Genomic DNA, 15,458 nt, shown 5'->3' with positions numbered 1-15,458 from the left:
TTTTTAATATAATTCCCACACATTCTAATTAAAACATTTTACCTTGTTAACAATCTCTCTTTCTACTGGATCATACATATCATTCTACTATTCTCCTATTTCTAAATTTTCTTTTCTCTTTTTCTTCTTTTTATGTGTTTTATATCTTTTCTTCTATATTTTCCCTCTCACTTTTCGATAGATTTTTTTGAGTATCTTTCCCCTAAATTCCTCTTTCCCATCTCCCTTTATTCTCTCTTTATTTTTGACTAATTTCTTTTTCAGATGTTGTTTCCCTTTTTTCCCCTCTCTGCTCTATTGTGCCTTTATCCCTTTACCCCTTTGAGTTTTATTTTCCATTTCTACCTTGTTAATTCCTTGTTCATTTACATTGCTTGTCTGTTCCCCTCCTATCTCCACTTTCAACAATTTTTCTGGTTCCTTTTCTACTTCTTTGTTACCTTTTAATATTGCTCGTGCAGTTTTTAACATTTCCAACAACTCCTCTTACATCCCACCCTCCATGATCAAATGTAATACACTTTTAATATTTTTATATTTTACCACAATTAATTTAGTCCTTCTTCTTAGTCCTTCTCTTTTATATCAGATCCCAAGATAATCCAATCCTTTTCCAAAATTCAAAAGTTCTATATTTTCTTCCAGTGTAAACAAAATAAAATCAAGTAAAAAGACGGACCACACCCTTCTTCTATTCCTTTGTTTCAAGATGGTATTATGTCTCTTCTCTCCAGTAGGTGGCTTTTATTGTTCCTTTAGGTGATCAGATCACTAATTTGTCAAATCTTGTCGGTAGTCGAACCAAAAGTTCAAAGTCCATATTCCAATTTTTCTGATCTCCCCCCGCCTCCTTTTTTCTAGCTTTAGGTTTTTCAAATTCCAAATTTATTAATAAAGTTCTCCTTGATCTCAGTACTCTCTCACCGATAGCTTTCCCCTCCTTTCTTTCCGTCCTTCATATTCCAAGTGACGCTTAGGCGCTAGCTTAGCTGCGGAAACTTTATAAGCTCCAGAATTTGTTTCTCTTACTCTTACATCGGCCAGTCTTCCTCCTGATCAACAATCCATCTGCTTCTCCGCAGCTGCACAAATCTTGTTCCAGATGCCTCAGCTCCAGAGCAGTCATATGAAGATGGCTGCCACCCCTGCCACCGTTCTCCAGAGAGCTTTGAATCGGACCTGTTGGGGAGCTTGCCTCACTCCCTGCAGGTGTCCGAAATGCGTCTCCTTGTGCTTTTCAAAAGATTAAAAGGGGTATGGGAGGGGCTTGAGAGGTATTCAGATTATAAGGAGAGATTGCTCCAGAGGGCAGAACTACCCTTCCAGAAGTCTGTTCCATGTACCCTTTCCCATCCATCAGCTTCTCGGAGAGTATACTTATAGCATATCCCTTTGGCTGACTGCAAATAGGGAGATACTTTTTAAAGACGGTGGTTCCATGGGTAGAACATTTAAATAGAACCAACAATTTGAATTATAGTCAGAAATACATTATTAACCAATGTAGTGTCTGTCATAAAGGTATCATAGGTTTTAGTTGTGAGGCAGCTGTCCTAATGGCAGATTCTTGGTAGTTTTAAAAGGCGGCCCCAAGTACAGTGCAGAGCCACTTACTTTTTAAAAATGCAATGACTAGAAAATAAACTAAAGTCAAGCAAAGTCTCCCCTGGCCACCAAACTCCATTGTTCTAAGAAGAGCTATGTTGCAGATCTGTTCTTCAGGTGACATTAACTTCTGTCTAGAGCCAGTGCTGAGACAATAAGCACACCAGCAGGATTCAATGTCATCTTATTTTGTCCCACCTAACTCAATCGCTTTCAGCCTTCAGCCATCAGATAAGGACTCCACTACATCTCCTGTCTGGTCAGGTGGAGATACACTACTGAATTATGGATGGCTTTCTTGAGTAACATGGGAGAGAGAACTGAGTACTATGATGCCTGTACAGGAATGGCTAAGGGCTCATTTGCTAATCCTCCATTGTTACAAACTGTCTTTATAAGTAGGAATATCCCCATAACTTCCAGTTATCACAGATGGTCCAGATGATATCAAAATTTTGATTCTCCCTACTATTTTCCTGCAAACAGTATCTAATTTTTGGTGGTGTTGTTGATGATCAACCAAGTGTTGATCCATTGATTGTGACAGGAATTGATTGGCTGCCTGGTTAACCTAACATGAGATTGTAGGCTAGAATGAATAACTAGTCCAAAGTCACTCAGCTGACTTTCATGCCTAAAGTAGTACTAGAACTCATAGTTACCTGGTTTGAAGCCTTAATGATTAAGGCTGTCAAAAAATTCTGAAATATTTAATTGGATAAAATCCACTGAATCCATAGAAGACTTTTGTAGAAAAAAGTAACTTTGTCGATAATGTTGAAGTAGGGAAATCACATATGGGAACATTATAGAAGGAGGCTCTTATATTGCCCATCCAAACCAATATTTTTCCTGATAGTTGGATGCACTAAATTGAGGAAGACTGACAAAGAAAGTGGTACTGGGCAGTTGCATGAGGAAAGAAGAATCAATTATTGCTTCCACTGGCAGGAAAAGTAGCTCTTTTACAAAAAACAATCCCGATGTCTCAGCCAACATTTAAAGCAGAAAATTAAAAATAACAATAGAGGCAGGTGGTAAAATTTCTCAGATGTAAAAGCTGAAAGAGTTTTAATAAAAGCACCAACTGATCCTTTTAGGAGAACAGATTTCATAAATAGAATATAACAAAATCTCTCACTGGTTGCTACCTCACTTACAAGATAGGAATTTCTAAAAACAATATAGTACATTGCCATTTATATGATTTAATTATGAACAAGAGCATGGACTTGACCAGACATCCACTTCATGAGATTGGTCCAGCCAAATTTCACGTTTTTCATCATGCCTGGGACAGGAAAGTAATGCAACAGATGTTTACTTAGAGATGCTAGCTGTTGCGAATGCTAGCAAATGCTGTTCCCAAATGGCTGGATATGAGGTCTTGCTTATGACTTGGGGGATTATGGGAATGCTGCAATGGAACTATGCTCCTAGCAGCATGACAGCATGCCTAATTAAGTAGCTGGATTTCATTACAGAGTATGTGGATTCAGCCAAAGTATTGGGTGATTTCAGTCTCCTTTCCCTGGGGGACCTCAAGAATCTATGACTATCATAACAAACATGGATTTGTCTCAGATGTTTACCGCCGGCCCCAAATAGCTGGGTACATTTTAGATCTGGTATTTGCCTCAAATCCATTGTACAATAATCTGGTTCTAGGGGACTTTTCTGCCAGCCCACTGTAATGGGGTTTCCTCTTTCACTGCCTCGTGAAAATGGGGTTAACTAGAGCCACCAACTGGGAAGAGGAACTCATTAAAATGGCCCCTCCAGACAGCAGATTTCCAACAGGAATAGTGGATCCATTTCTTTGGATAATTTCCCTGTAAGTCTGCTGAACACCTTGTTGATTTCTGGAATATAGAAGGACTCAACAGAATTACCATTGATTGACCTCTTACTATCCATTGATCCTTTGCTGCTCCTTTGGTTCATTGAGTTGTCCCACTGAGTGGGAAATGGAGCAGGTAAAGAGATGCCTGGAGTCACACTGCTAAAAAAACAAGAAGCAAAATAGATCAGATGCAAGTAGTGGCAAAGGTGGCAAAGTATAATGAACAGAAGGATGCAAGCCACTGTACCCTTCTTCCACCTGGAGAAGTACCTCAACCCTTTTGGGAAAGGATGGATCAGAAGAACTAATCAGTTTGGGTGGCGATCATTTGGCTGAATATTTCATCGCTCACATTTACTCCAAGTTGGAAGTCAGATGGAGATATTTTAACAAAATACAGAGATGATGTCATGTGCTGTTACCTTGGAGGTTTTTGTACCTGTAGTTCCCCCAAAAGTGGACAGAACCTCGGCTGTCTTAGCTCAGTCACTTGTATGTTAGACCTCTCTCCCATATGGCTAATAAAAGTCACTAAGAAAAGGATGGGGCTTGGATCTAGGTTACAGTCAATGATCTTCTGAGGGAAAGAGAAATTAATCCCTTAGAACGGCAGTGGTTCACTCATTCCTTGAGAGGGCAGGCCTGGATCTAATGAAATTAAATAACCACCATCCTATCTAAGCGCAGCTTTGTGAGGAAGATTGTGGGGTGAGAAGATTGTGGGTTTGCAATTGCACTTTATAGGGCAGCGATGGCGAACCTTTTTTGGCTTGTGTGCCATAAGTGGGGGGAGCGCAGGGGGGTCGTGTGCAGGCGTGCCGCACCCATAATGCAATGTGTGAAACCCCCCCAATGCACATGCGCACACTACAGGCGTGACTCCCCCCCCCTGTTTTTACATGCTTTTTTTGCCCTCCCCAGGCTCTATAGGCTTTTTATGAGCATGGGGAGGGCGAAAACAGCCTCCCCCCCCCCGGGAAGCCCTCCGGAGGCTTCAGGGACCTTCAGGAGGCTTCCCTGAAGCCTCCTGAAGCAGTCAAAATGACCCTCCGAGCAAACCGGAAGTCACTTCCAGTTTGCTCGGAGGTCATTTTAAATGCTCCAAAGGCTTCAGGGACCTTCAGGATGCTTCCCTGAAGCCTCCGGAGCGGTCAAAACGACCCTCCGAGCAAACAGGAAGTCCATTCCTGAACTTCCGGTTTGCCCCTAGGGTGGGTTTTTTGCGCTCCGGAGGCTTCAGGGAAGCTCATGAAGCCTCCAGAGGGCCTTTGGGGGCAGGCGGGGGAGGCTCTTTTCGTCCTCGCCAGGCTCCTATAAAGCCTCTGGAGCCTGGGGCGGGCAAAAAATGGCTTAAAAAAAGGGTGAACTCAGCTGGCCAGCACGTGCATGCGCATTCGCCAGCTGACAGGGCAGCGCCTTGCGTGCCCTGACAAATGGCTCCGTGTGCCACCTGTGGCATGCGTGCCATAGGTTCGCCATCACTGTTATAGGGGATACAGATTGTTTAGAATCATGGAGGTCAGATTTTACACCTCAGCATGAGAGATACATGACTTTAAGAATGATCTTGTGATGAGATTTGAAGGAGAAAATCCTACCAGATTGTTTAGCAGTTTGCAATAATGTTGACCTTTGGACTATCTATTGGGAGTTGATGGGGCAGCGTGACATTGTTATGATTTGCCTCTTACCAAAGTAGGTTGGTCCAAATGGTGATTGCAGGGACAAATGTTAGCCCCATATGCAGTTCATTACAGAGTGCCTCAGTGTTCAGTCGTTTTCATTATCCTGTTTAATATCTACATGGAACCACTCAGAGAGGTCATTTATAGGCAGATAATATCTCCATTCCAGGCTCATTGGGAGATGCTGTGGAAGTCATGCCCTAATGTCTAGAGGCTGTCAGAGTCTGGATGGAGAAAAATTAGCTAGAACACAAACCGTACAAGATGATGTGGCTATTTATTCAATGGATTGCTCCATCTTTGACTTTTGTTGGAGTTGTACTACTGCAGAAAGACTGGGCTCACAAATGTGGGGGCTTCTGCTCCTGACTGTCTTTTTAAATTTTAAATTTTTATTGTATATTGGGTTTTTATTATTGGGGTATGTTACTGGTTTTAATTGTCTAAATGTTGTAATCTATTACCTCCTCCATGCATGTATGCATGTATGTCTTTGTATATATGTATGTTTATATATGTCCTAGTGTACGCCGCCCCGAGTCCTGCCTGGAAAGGGAGCGGCTAATAAATCCAAATTTATTATTATTATTATTATTATTATTATTATTATTATTATTATTATTATTATTATTATTATTATTATTATTATTATTATTATTATTATTAAAAAGCAGATTGGGCAAAACCAGAGGGCTTTTTGTACAGATGCAGTTAATACACTATTTGCTGCTCTACCTGGAACAGGATGCAGGCTATTTTATCAGCTTTCTCCAATCTTACAGGCCTGATGATGATTATGCCAGTGGTAGGAGAACCCGCATTTCCCAACTTTGCACTTACTTTCAGCAGAAATACAAGCACCTCTGCCGCCTGGAGCGGGCAGAAACTCAACAAAGGAAATGCCAACATACATTCCGGAAAGCATTGCTGCGGGCAGCAAACAGAGAACCGGAATATGCTGGGCAGCTGATTCGAGAACTCCGTAGAGCTTCATGTCCTCGGACCAGGTGAGGGAGTTTTCCATACAACTGCAGCAACCTAATTCTTGGGAAATGCAAAATAGTGTTTTAATGGAACTTGGAAAATTTCAGCAACAAAATCTAAGAATTGAATCTTCTAATATTATTAATTTGCATCTATGATTTTTCTATCTGAGAATAATCCTACCTAGCAAATTAATTCCAAATGAAGAGTGACAGAATATTATTGGTTAATTGCCAACATTGGTAATAGGTTTTAATTCTGAATTCAGATTGATTCCAGCTCTTACTAATCAAGTCTAAATACCAGAATAGAGTATTATGGACACAGGGGGATTTCTTCCATAAATGATTTTGGAATGGGTTAATGGAATGGAATGCTGATGCTATCCCTCTTATTTCATTACGTCCCTGAAGCATGGGTACCAGTTACCAAGATATTTCTGGTCAAGAGACGTGACTCGCCTACATCAGGAAATAGAAGACACTTAAGGCTACAATTTGGGGTTCCAGCTCTGTCCTGGATTTCAGAGTTGGAGTTTGATTGAACAGGTTCAGTTGAGATGAGATGCCCGAGGTAGGGTTTTGTAGGATTATCTGTTGTGGTATGCTCATATATGGGCTTCCAAGTTGCACTGGATTTCTATTGACTTCTGAGTGCAATTCAAGGAACTGGTTATCATCTATAAAGCTCTTCATAGCGTAGGACCTGGCTGTTTGTGAGTCTACCAGTTTTTGATTCATCTGGTAAGATCAGGCAAAGTGGGCATGCTTTGGGTCCCATCAATAAACAAGAAGGAGAGAGGGAAAGAGAGAGAAACCTAATTGGAATTATTGACTCAGGTGGCTACTGAAATTGAATGAATTTTGAACGAACAAATAATATCCCCAGAATGCATTACTTAGTTTTTCAAGGAGAGGGCATTTCAGTCCAAAATTGTTTAAACCCTATTTTCCTCATCTGGTAAAGAGCCAACTGACAGTGTATCTAACTTGTCTAGATTGAGTTTAGTTTATTAGTCATCAGTTTATCCATTATCTTTATTAGATATCAGCTGACCACTTTGAGAGACTTGTTGATCAGAAAGGTCGGCAATTTGGTTGTTCGAATCCCTAGTGCTGCGTAATGGAGTAAGCTCCCGTTACTTGTCCCAGCTTCTGCCAAACTAGCAGTTCGAAAGCATGTAAAAATGCAAGTAGAAAAATAGGAACCACCTTTGGTGGGAAGGTAATAGCATCCCGTGTGCCTTTGGTGTTTAGTCATGCTGGCCATGTGACCATGGAGATGTCTTCAGACAGCACTGGCTCTTTGGCTTTGAAATGGAGATGAGCACTGCCCCTAGAGTCAGGAATGACTAGCATATATGTGCAAGAGGAACCTTTACCTTTAAAATATACCAGACACTTGTCCACCTAAAAGATCTGGGAATAGGAGTATAGTGTGATATATTAGTCTGACAAAAGCCTTATGGTCACAAAGCTAATTCAAAATCATGTAAATAATATGTGCAAATCAGCACTATTTTGCACATTATACTCAGAATTTTTTGATATTTTAAATAACAGTTTCATTTTATTTGCAAAGAGACATATAAGAATATTGAAATTCTGATCCTTAACTATTGAAAATTTTACTCAATCTGTCTTCCCGTAATACTTGCTTTATATATGTGTGTGTGCATTTTAATAGAAAAACAGCTTCTCAGGAACTTGTATTTTGTTTATACAAGCTTATTTGTACTCGGTAGGAAGAGAAAGGTATCTATTATTTTAATTGTGTATTATATAGAGAATAGATGCATTGGATGTTACAAAGAGTGCAATCTCTGTGTTATGCAGTGTACTTGTCTTTTACATATGGTAACATCTACTAACTAGAAAAAATACTAACACCGTCTCCTGTTTGTGAATGTTTTGCAGGATGGATAAAATACTTCTGTAATGTGAAAGTAGACATGAACAATAATTAAATTTTAAGATGTTTGATAAGACTATGTTAATAAACATCTCCCTCCCTCCCTCCCTTCCTCCCTCTCCCTCTCCCCCCCTCTCCCTCTATTTCAGCTCAAGCCAAGTGAAGCAGAGGGATGCATCACCATGCGGTGGGACCACAAAGGGTGAACCATGCACTAACAAGGCTCTTCCATTCACTAAACATTGTTTTCAACGTATCCTTTTCATTATTCCTCTGTTTAGTTGCGGTGGATGAAAGGGATGGAATTTTGGTCTATTGTTGTTTTCAGTAAATAGCACTTGACATCTGTATTTGGTTGTACTTCTTTTGCACTGTGCATTAAGACAGCAGATTGACTTCTAAAAGTAGGCCGGTATAATTGATTTATAAGGCAAGAAATCCTAGTTGGGAAATTAAGCCTGCAGCTCCATACTTAGAAATAGTGAGTACAGCATAATTTTGTATGATTTTAATGACTAGTTATTGGTTAAAATTTCAGCGTTTTTTTTAATAGATAAAAATAAAGATAAAATGGTGAATGCATTAACTGTAGGAGTAGATAAGTTCTGCTAATTATTTTATTTACTGTATTGTATCAAATTTCTGCTGAATCTTCGGGACTCAGGAATATTTAAAATATACTAAAATGCAGCAAAAATCCAAAGAATAATAAAATCTTAAAATATAATATGTAATAATAACAACAGACATCTATATAGTAGCAATCATAATTCTTTCTTAAAGATAGCCCAGGGAAGCTTCATCTTTAAGCTTCTGGAAAGTTATCAGCAAGGGACCCGTGCTAATTTCTAGAAAGAGCTTGTTTCATAATGTAGGTGTTTTGGTGTGGAATACCTCCCAGGAGAAGGGGTATCGCAAATCTCCTGAGGGGAATTTATCAGTTGGGTTGAATACGGTTAGATAGGTACTTCTGTAAGTATCCAGGTGTCAAGCTAAGAGCATTATTAATTAAAACTAGTGCTTGGAAAACTATTGGCAAACCAATGTAGGCTACAAAATAGGTGCAATATGTTCATCGTGATTCATGTCAGCCAGCAAATGAGCTACTTCAAGCTGAAGACCATTCTGAATGGTCTTTAAAGGCACCAAAGTAAAATGAATGGCAGCAATCTAACCAAGGAATGATAAGGGCATGAGTCACTATTGCAAGGTCCTCCCACTCCAAGTAAGGTTTCAACTTTGCAGCTGATGAAACTGCAAAGGCCTCCCTGACATGGTCTCCCTTTCCATTTAGCAAAAGCTGTGAGTCCGGGAACATAAGAAATGCAGAAGCAATGAAATAAAAAGTAAATATTCCAAATTAGATTAAATGAGCTCAGAATTTTAATGTCTTCCTTTTACCCTGTTCTTCATACTTTATTCAGTCACTTAAGTGTCTCTCTCCATTTTTTTGTTTTGTTTTTAAACACAGGTTTATCCTTAATTTATATTCTTTCTAGGCACGAAAAAACTGACAATTGTAAAGTAAGCAATGTAGGCAGGAATGACAACACAGAAATAACCTTGTAGATGAAATAAGAATAAAATATCTGAAAGAAAATAGCACACTACATAATCATAACGCTGAAATGTTTTAAAAAGCTGGTCATGTAAGCTACTTCTAGGTTAGAGTTGAACAATTATACATTTTAGCACAATCTACAGACTTGTGGATTGTACTTTGTTTTCATTAGAAACCTAAAGATCAATAGAAGATGGTACAGAAGAAATATTCTTAGTATACTCATACTTTTAAGTATGTCTTCTGAGCCCCAGGATATGTTTTCAATGCCAGTAATAAATGAAGCTTATGGCACTGCTCCTCATTAGGACTTCTGTTTGTCTTGCCTTCTTCATTTCAACAGACTGTAGAATGGGAGAGAGTCACTTGCTGTTGATATTAAAGAAGTTAGTAATCCTTCCAGATACCCTGCAGATCATTCAGATATTTTCATTCCATCCATGTTATATGCGTTAAATTCCTTTACAAATCTAGCAGCCATTATCTAAAGTATTGTCTGTACAAGCAACCAATCCCATGAACTATATTTATTTATGCAATTAGTTATATCAGTAAATCAGCCTTTCTTTCACACACCATAGATTTTATCATCTAGCTCCGGGATGGCGAACCTATGGCACGCGTGCCACAGGTGGCATGTGGAGCCATTTGTCAGGGCACGCATGCATGCACTGGCCAGCTGAGTTCACTCTTTTTTAAAGCCATTTTTTGCTCTCCCCAGGCTCCAGAGGCTTTATAGGAGCCTGGGGAGGGTGAAAAGAGCCCCCCGCCCCCCCCGGAGGCCCTCTGGAGGCTTCATGAGCTTCCCTGAAGCCTCTGGAACACAAATAAATGGCCCTAAGGGCGAACCGGACGTTCGGGGACGGACTTCTGGTTTGCTCGGAGGGTCATTTTAAGTGCTTCAGAGACTTCAGGGAAGCCTCCTGAAGGTCCCTGAAGCCTTCGGAGCGCTGAAAACGACCTTCCGACCAAACCAGAAGTCACTTCCGGTTCTCTCGGAGGGTCATTTTAAGTGCTCTGGAGGCTTCAGGGAAGCCTCCTGAAGGTCTCTGAAGGCTCCGGAGGGCCTCTGGGAGGGAGGGGCAGGGGAGGTTTTTTTCGCCCTCCCCAGGCTCCTATAAAGCCTCTGGAACCTGGGGAGGGTGAAAAAAGCATGCACAAAATGGGGGGGGGGGGAAGCACTTGTAGTGCACGGATGTGCACTGGGGGGATCACACATTGCATTATGGGTGCGGCACGCCCACGCACAATTCCCCTGCGTTTCTCCCACTTATGGCACACGAGCCAAAAAAGGTTCGCCATTGCTGATCTAGCTTGTCTCCCCAAGCTTATGCTTTTAAACAATCCCTGGGCATTAGTTACATATTCTTACTCATTGTCTTGCTGTACCAGACATAGCATTGCTCATTTTGGTATTTATTAAGTAGAGAAAGACATGTTAAATATTGAACATATTTTTAAGACCATGAAAGTGAAGCAGTATTGCATGAAAACATAATTTTGAAGGAATATATCTGCTACAAATTGAGCAAGGAAACATAGCTAGAGAAAGACTAAAGAGACTCTTAGTTATATACCTTTTATGAGCAATCTAAGTTCAAATTCAGAATCCTATTTATTGATTTCCTCTCTGTATCATCTTTTAGAAAAACAGGATTTTTTCAGTTGTTATATCTTCTGTAGATGATAGAAATCTTCCTTTTAATATATTGTCTCATTTTCTATTAGTTTATTAGAAAATAATCTACTGATTATATTCCGTCTTCCTCTCACAATTCTGATTAAGCATTTTTACGAAACGAACACTGGCTCATTAGCACAATACCTAGTTCAGTAAACTCATCTTAAGACAATAGAAAATCATTAGCAGTTCTGCTGGAAGGCAGTCTGCTATTAAATCATCTAAATTTTGAAATACAGAAATAAATTACATTTTAAAGGTGTGGGGTTTTAAAATTCTTTGAAAATAAGACTACATATTATTCTTTAAACTGGCATATATATATATAGATATCCTCTTGAATCGATCGCAGCAGCTTTTTTCAAGTTGTACAGCTAGGTTTGCTGATGGACAGCAATGCTCTGTGCCCGTTTTTGACATTACACATCAGACCCCCTTATGTGAAGAACATGCCAAAAAAATGGTAAGTACATTTGATGGTCAAGAAAGGGGGAAAAAAACCTCATTACACATTCAGACAACAGAAGTTGTAGCAAACCAAAAGTGTTCCACTTTTACAGTTCTTTTCAGAAAGCTGTAAAATGGTTTGCCAATTATGATTACAAATAATAGGATATCAACTGTCTTATTGAGTTAACCAAAAGGATTATGGGAAGGTACTTAAGCTTCCTGTCATAGTATGATGCAGGCTCCGCTTACTCAGCTTTCCTACATTTCAAAACTTCTTTATTACAGTCCCTTAAATGTTTGATATAGACAAAGACACATACATTCTGAATGTCTATGGAGATTCTCAGTCATCCAGGTCATGGTTGTCCCAAAGGTACTTTTTCAAGAGGCAACTAGACTTTCTTAATTTTTCCTTGAAGATGTTTCACTTCTCATCCAAGAAGTTTTTTCAGAGCTGAAGAAGCTTCTTGGATGAGAAGTGAAACGTTTTCAAGAAAAAATTCAGAAAGTCTAGTTGCCTCTTGAAAAAGTACCTTTGGGATAAATTCCAAATATTGTTCTAAAGTTATTTCTCATTAACTGTTACAAAGTAGTGATGTATAAATTGTTCTGAGTTCAAAATGGTTGTTTCCTAGTCTGTTTTGATAACTTTGAATTAAAAATGGTGATGTGTAAAATATTATACTTGGGGCCAGAAACATTTCCAGAATGATTGAAAATGCCTGCTACAACTGTTTTTAACTTAAATGGGGAATCTTGAATTAAAAATTGACATTCAGATAAAAAATGTTATGTATACTCCTATTACATAGCATATTTGTGGTATTTTCCATTTGTTCTGATAAGCAGGATCATTCCGATAACGGTGTGAAATGCTAAACTGACTAATCCATTTGACAGAAAAATAATCTGATTATTTGTAACTTTAGCTTCTGTGAGTCATTCTTTCTAATGATCGTTATTTTTCTAGCCTTCAAATACCTGCAGCTCTTATTTTATATTAACATTTATGCTGTTATTATTACAGTTGTAAATATTTTGGCCTCTATGTATATTGTTAGCTCTCTTGCCCTTGCTATTGGTGAAAATTAGGTTCATGGCTGGTTTTTCACATTGTCAGATAGTCTGTCTGAATTTTGTGATGTAATTGTACTCTTAAAATCTGAAAGAAAAAAAGAAAAATATTTGTTAATGTCTTCTTTCCCACTCTGAAAGGATAACTTCTTGAGAGGAGACAGCTGTCGTAAAGTTCAACACCAGCAGCAGAAGAAACCCAGGAAAAAAACAAAGCCCCCGGCGCTTACCAAAAAACACAAGAAAAAGAGAAGACGAGGGCCACGGCGCCCCCAAAAGCCAATTCCTCCTGCTGTACCCCAAGGAAACCTTATTATGCCCACCAGCATCTCACTGCCAATGGAGATAGCTCATATACGGTCAGTGCCCAGCTCTGAATAAATACATAGAACATTTATTTACTGTTACCGTTTGTTTAGTGATCGTTTGACAGTACTGAAAAATGAGACTTATGAGTGGTTCTTGAAACTCCATTGCATCCATTGCATCCTGCCTGTGGTCTCATGCTTGCAACTGGCTCAGGTGCTTGGCAACTGGCTCGTATTTACAACCGTTACGATTTGCAATCTTCACAGTTGGCTTCTGATAAGCAACGTCAGTAAGGAAGCCAGCAGGACGTTGCAACTTACAGTCATATGACATCACACTTAATGACTTATGGTGGTTTGCTTAACAACAGCAGATAGAACTGATGTCTTAAGTTGACATGGTCATGTGACATTGTGCTTAATGACCGTGCCCCTTAGTGATGGAGTTGCTGGTTCCTATTGTAGTTGTTAAGTGAGGATCTTCTGTACTGGAAAAGCAGAACTGTAGTTATGCAGCTATTGTATTTGAGCAAGACAAATTCATATGCTTATGTGGTTAATGATTATGGGTTCTTAATAACATTGATAGTGCCTCAGTTTATTGACATGTAATATAACAACCTTGGTGTCACACAAACTCCTAAATGTTATCAAAATCAACAAGTATGTTCACTGACATGTACTAGTCCTGAAAGCAATCATTGTACAGATTTTTGATGCTCTACATTTCTTCTGGATAGAAACTATTATTTATCTTATAGTTTAGTCTTAAATTCAAAGATAATTATTTTTTCATCAGTTCCTATGAATTTCTTCTTCTCATTTAGCTTGGAGAAGTTAAACTAATACTGCCTACTAGCACTTCAGACTGCATTACATCTCGGGAATGGAGCTGATATTTTAAAAAGTGGTATCAATTTCTCTTCTCCTGACAATGTCCTGCCTGAGTTAGAATCCCAGTAAATGATTACTAGAGGTCCCATGTCTATCAAAGAAAGCTATTTCGAATCATGCGTGTTATGAGTGATGGGTGTGTCCCACGTCCCTATTTTTTTAAACACATGCTGTATTTGTACCTGCTTCTTAAAGCTATATTTAAATTCCTCTTGACCAATGATATAAGTATGACAGTGTTACAATCTCTGACACAAATGTAGGCAGTGGTCTTTTCTGTGTCAATCTTTAGTTCAGCAGGCCTTCAGCTCTGATGTCAGTCCAGCGTGCACGCTATTGGGAAAAAGAAGAGAGAGAGAGAGAGATGGCTTCTTCGCCTGTCAAAAGCATAATGTTAGGATTCTGGTGTAGCCATTCAAGTTCCTCTTTTCTCTTCATGGATTTAAACTGTATTGGGGGAATTGTTTAAAACATTTGAAAAGAGAAACAGGCTGTTTCACCATAGCTGGGTGATCAGCACTGGATCCGATTCTCCACCAAACCATTTGACTACCTTCCCTGTATCTTAGGAGTCCCTCCACACCTGAGCTGAGTACAGATGAGCTGCCAGATGACATTGCCAATGAAATCACAGACATTCCACATGACCTGGAATTGAATCAGGAGGACTTCTCTGACGTCCTACCGCGACTGCCTGATGACTTGCAAGATTTTGATTTCTTTGAAGGTACCATTTTCTGTTTTTACATGACGTTCAGTGCTAACAGTAGGTGCCACTCAAAGCTGAGTTGTAAGATAAAAGGGTGACTTGGCATTTTGGAATTAGTTGCATGATTTCAAAATCAAATTGGCGAAACTGCTGAAAGATGGGAATGGAATAAGAAAATGGCTCAAGGTTTGTTCTAATGTTGCATGTCAGATAGATGTTATTGTTCCCTACCTGAAAGAAATCAGCTTTGAAGTGATGCGATTTTACTACACTGGTCTTTTCTGCCTCACAAAACCATACTATATTTTCTTCCCATTTTAAAATGTAGAGTTTTAATAAGATTTTGACAATACTAATGTTATACGACTTTTTATTTTTACATTTCTTTCCAAGTTTGAGGTTCAGTTGCTGATTTTGTTATTTACAAAATAATGTTGAAGTTTATGAATGTAAAGAAGGCTACGTTTCAAAAAAGTCTTACAAGCAAAATGAAGCTCTGAATAAAAACTAATTGCAACTGTCCACTATGACTCTTACAAGTTTGCTATTACAGAAAACTGTCTTTCTTGAAGCACATTTCCCCCTCCCATGTACTTTCCATGGTAATAAAAACTTTCTCCAAGTTCTTCTTTTTATCTCCCCCATTTCAGAAAGATGACAAGCACTAGTAGGTGAAAAGGCTTTTTCAATCGTGGCTTACTTCCCCAAGGAGGTTTGCACCAACATCATAATCTGCACTTAACTATTACTTTA

General features: G+C 39.1%; 1 protein-coding gene across 1 annotated transcript in view; it reads left to right on the top strand.

The window, feature by feature from the left end:
- Positions 1 to 15,458, top strand: part of INO80D (INO80 complex subunit D) — a 55,934-nt gene that overhangs the window by 28,555 nt on the left and 11,921 nt on the right. The window contains exons 6-10 of the mRNA XM_081935693.1: positions 5,916 to 6,140; positions 8,178 to 8,281; positions 11,600 to 11,733; positions 12,936 to 13,153; positions 14,566 to 14,723. Of these exons, the coding sequence (XP_081791819.1) occupies positions 5,916 to 6,140; positions 8,178 to 8,281; positions 11,600 to 11,733; positions 12,936 to 13,153; positions 14,566 to 14,723 (839 nt within the window). The remainder of the gene's footprint in view (positions 1 to 5,915; positions 6,141 to 8,177; positions 8,282 to 11,599; positions 11,734 to 12,935; positions 13,154 to 14,565; positions 14,724 to 15,458) is intronic.

The sequence above is a fragment of the Natrix helvetica genome (genome assembly GCF_964273705.1).
Source record: "Natrix helvetica genome assembly, chromosome: 1".
Lineage (NCBI taxonomy): Eukaryota > Metazoa > Chordata > Lepidosauria > Squamata > Natricidae > Natrix > Natrix helvetica.
This window is presented reverse-complemented; position numbering and strand designations above follow the sequence as displayed.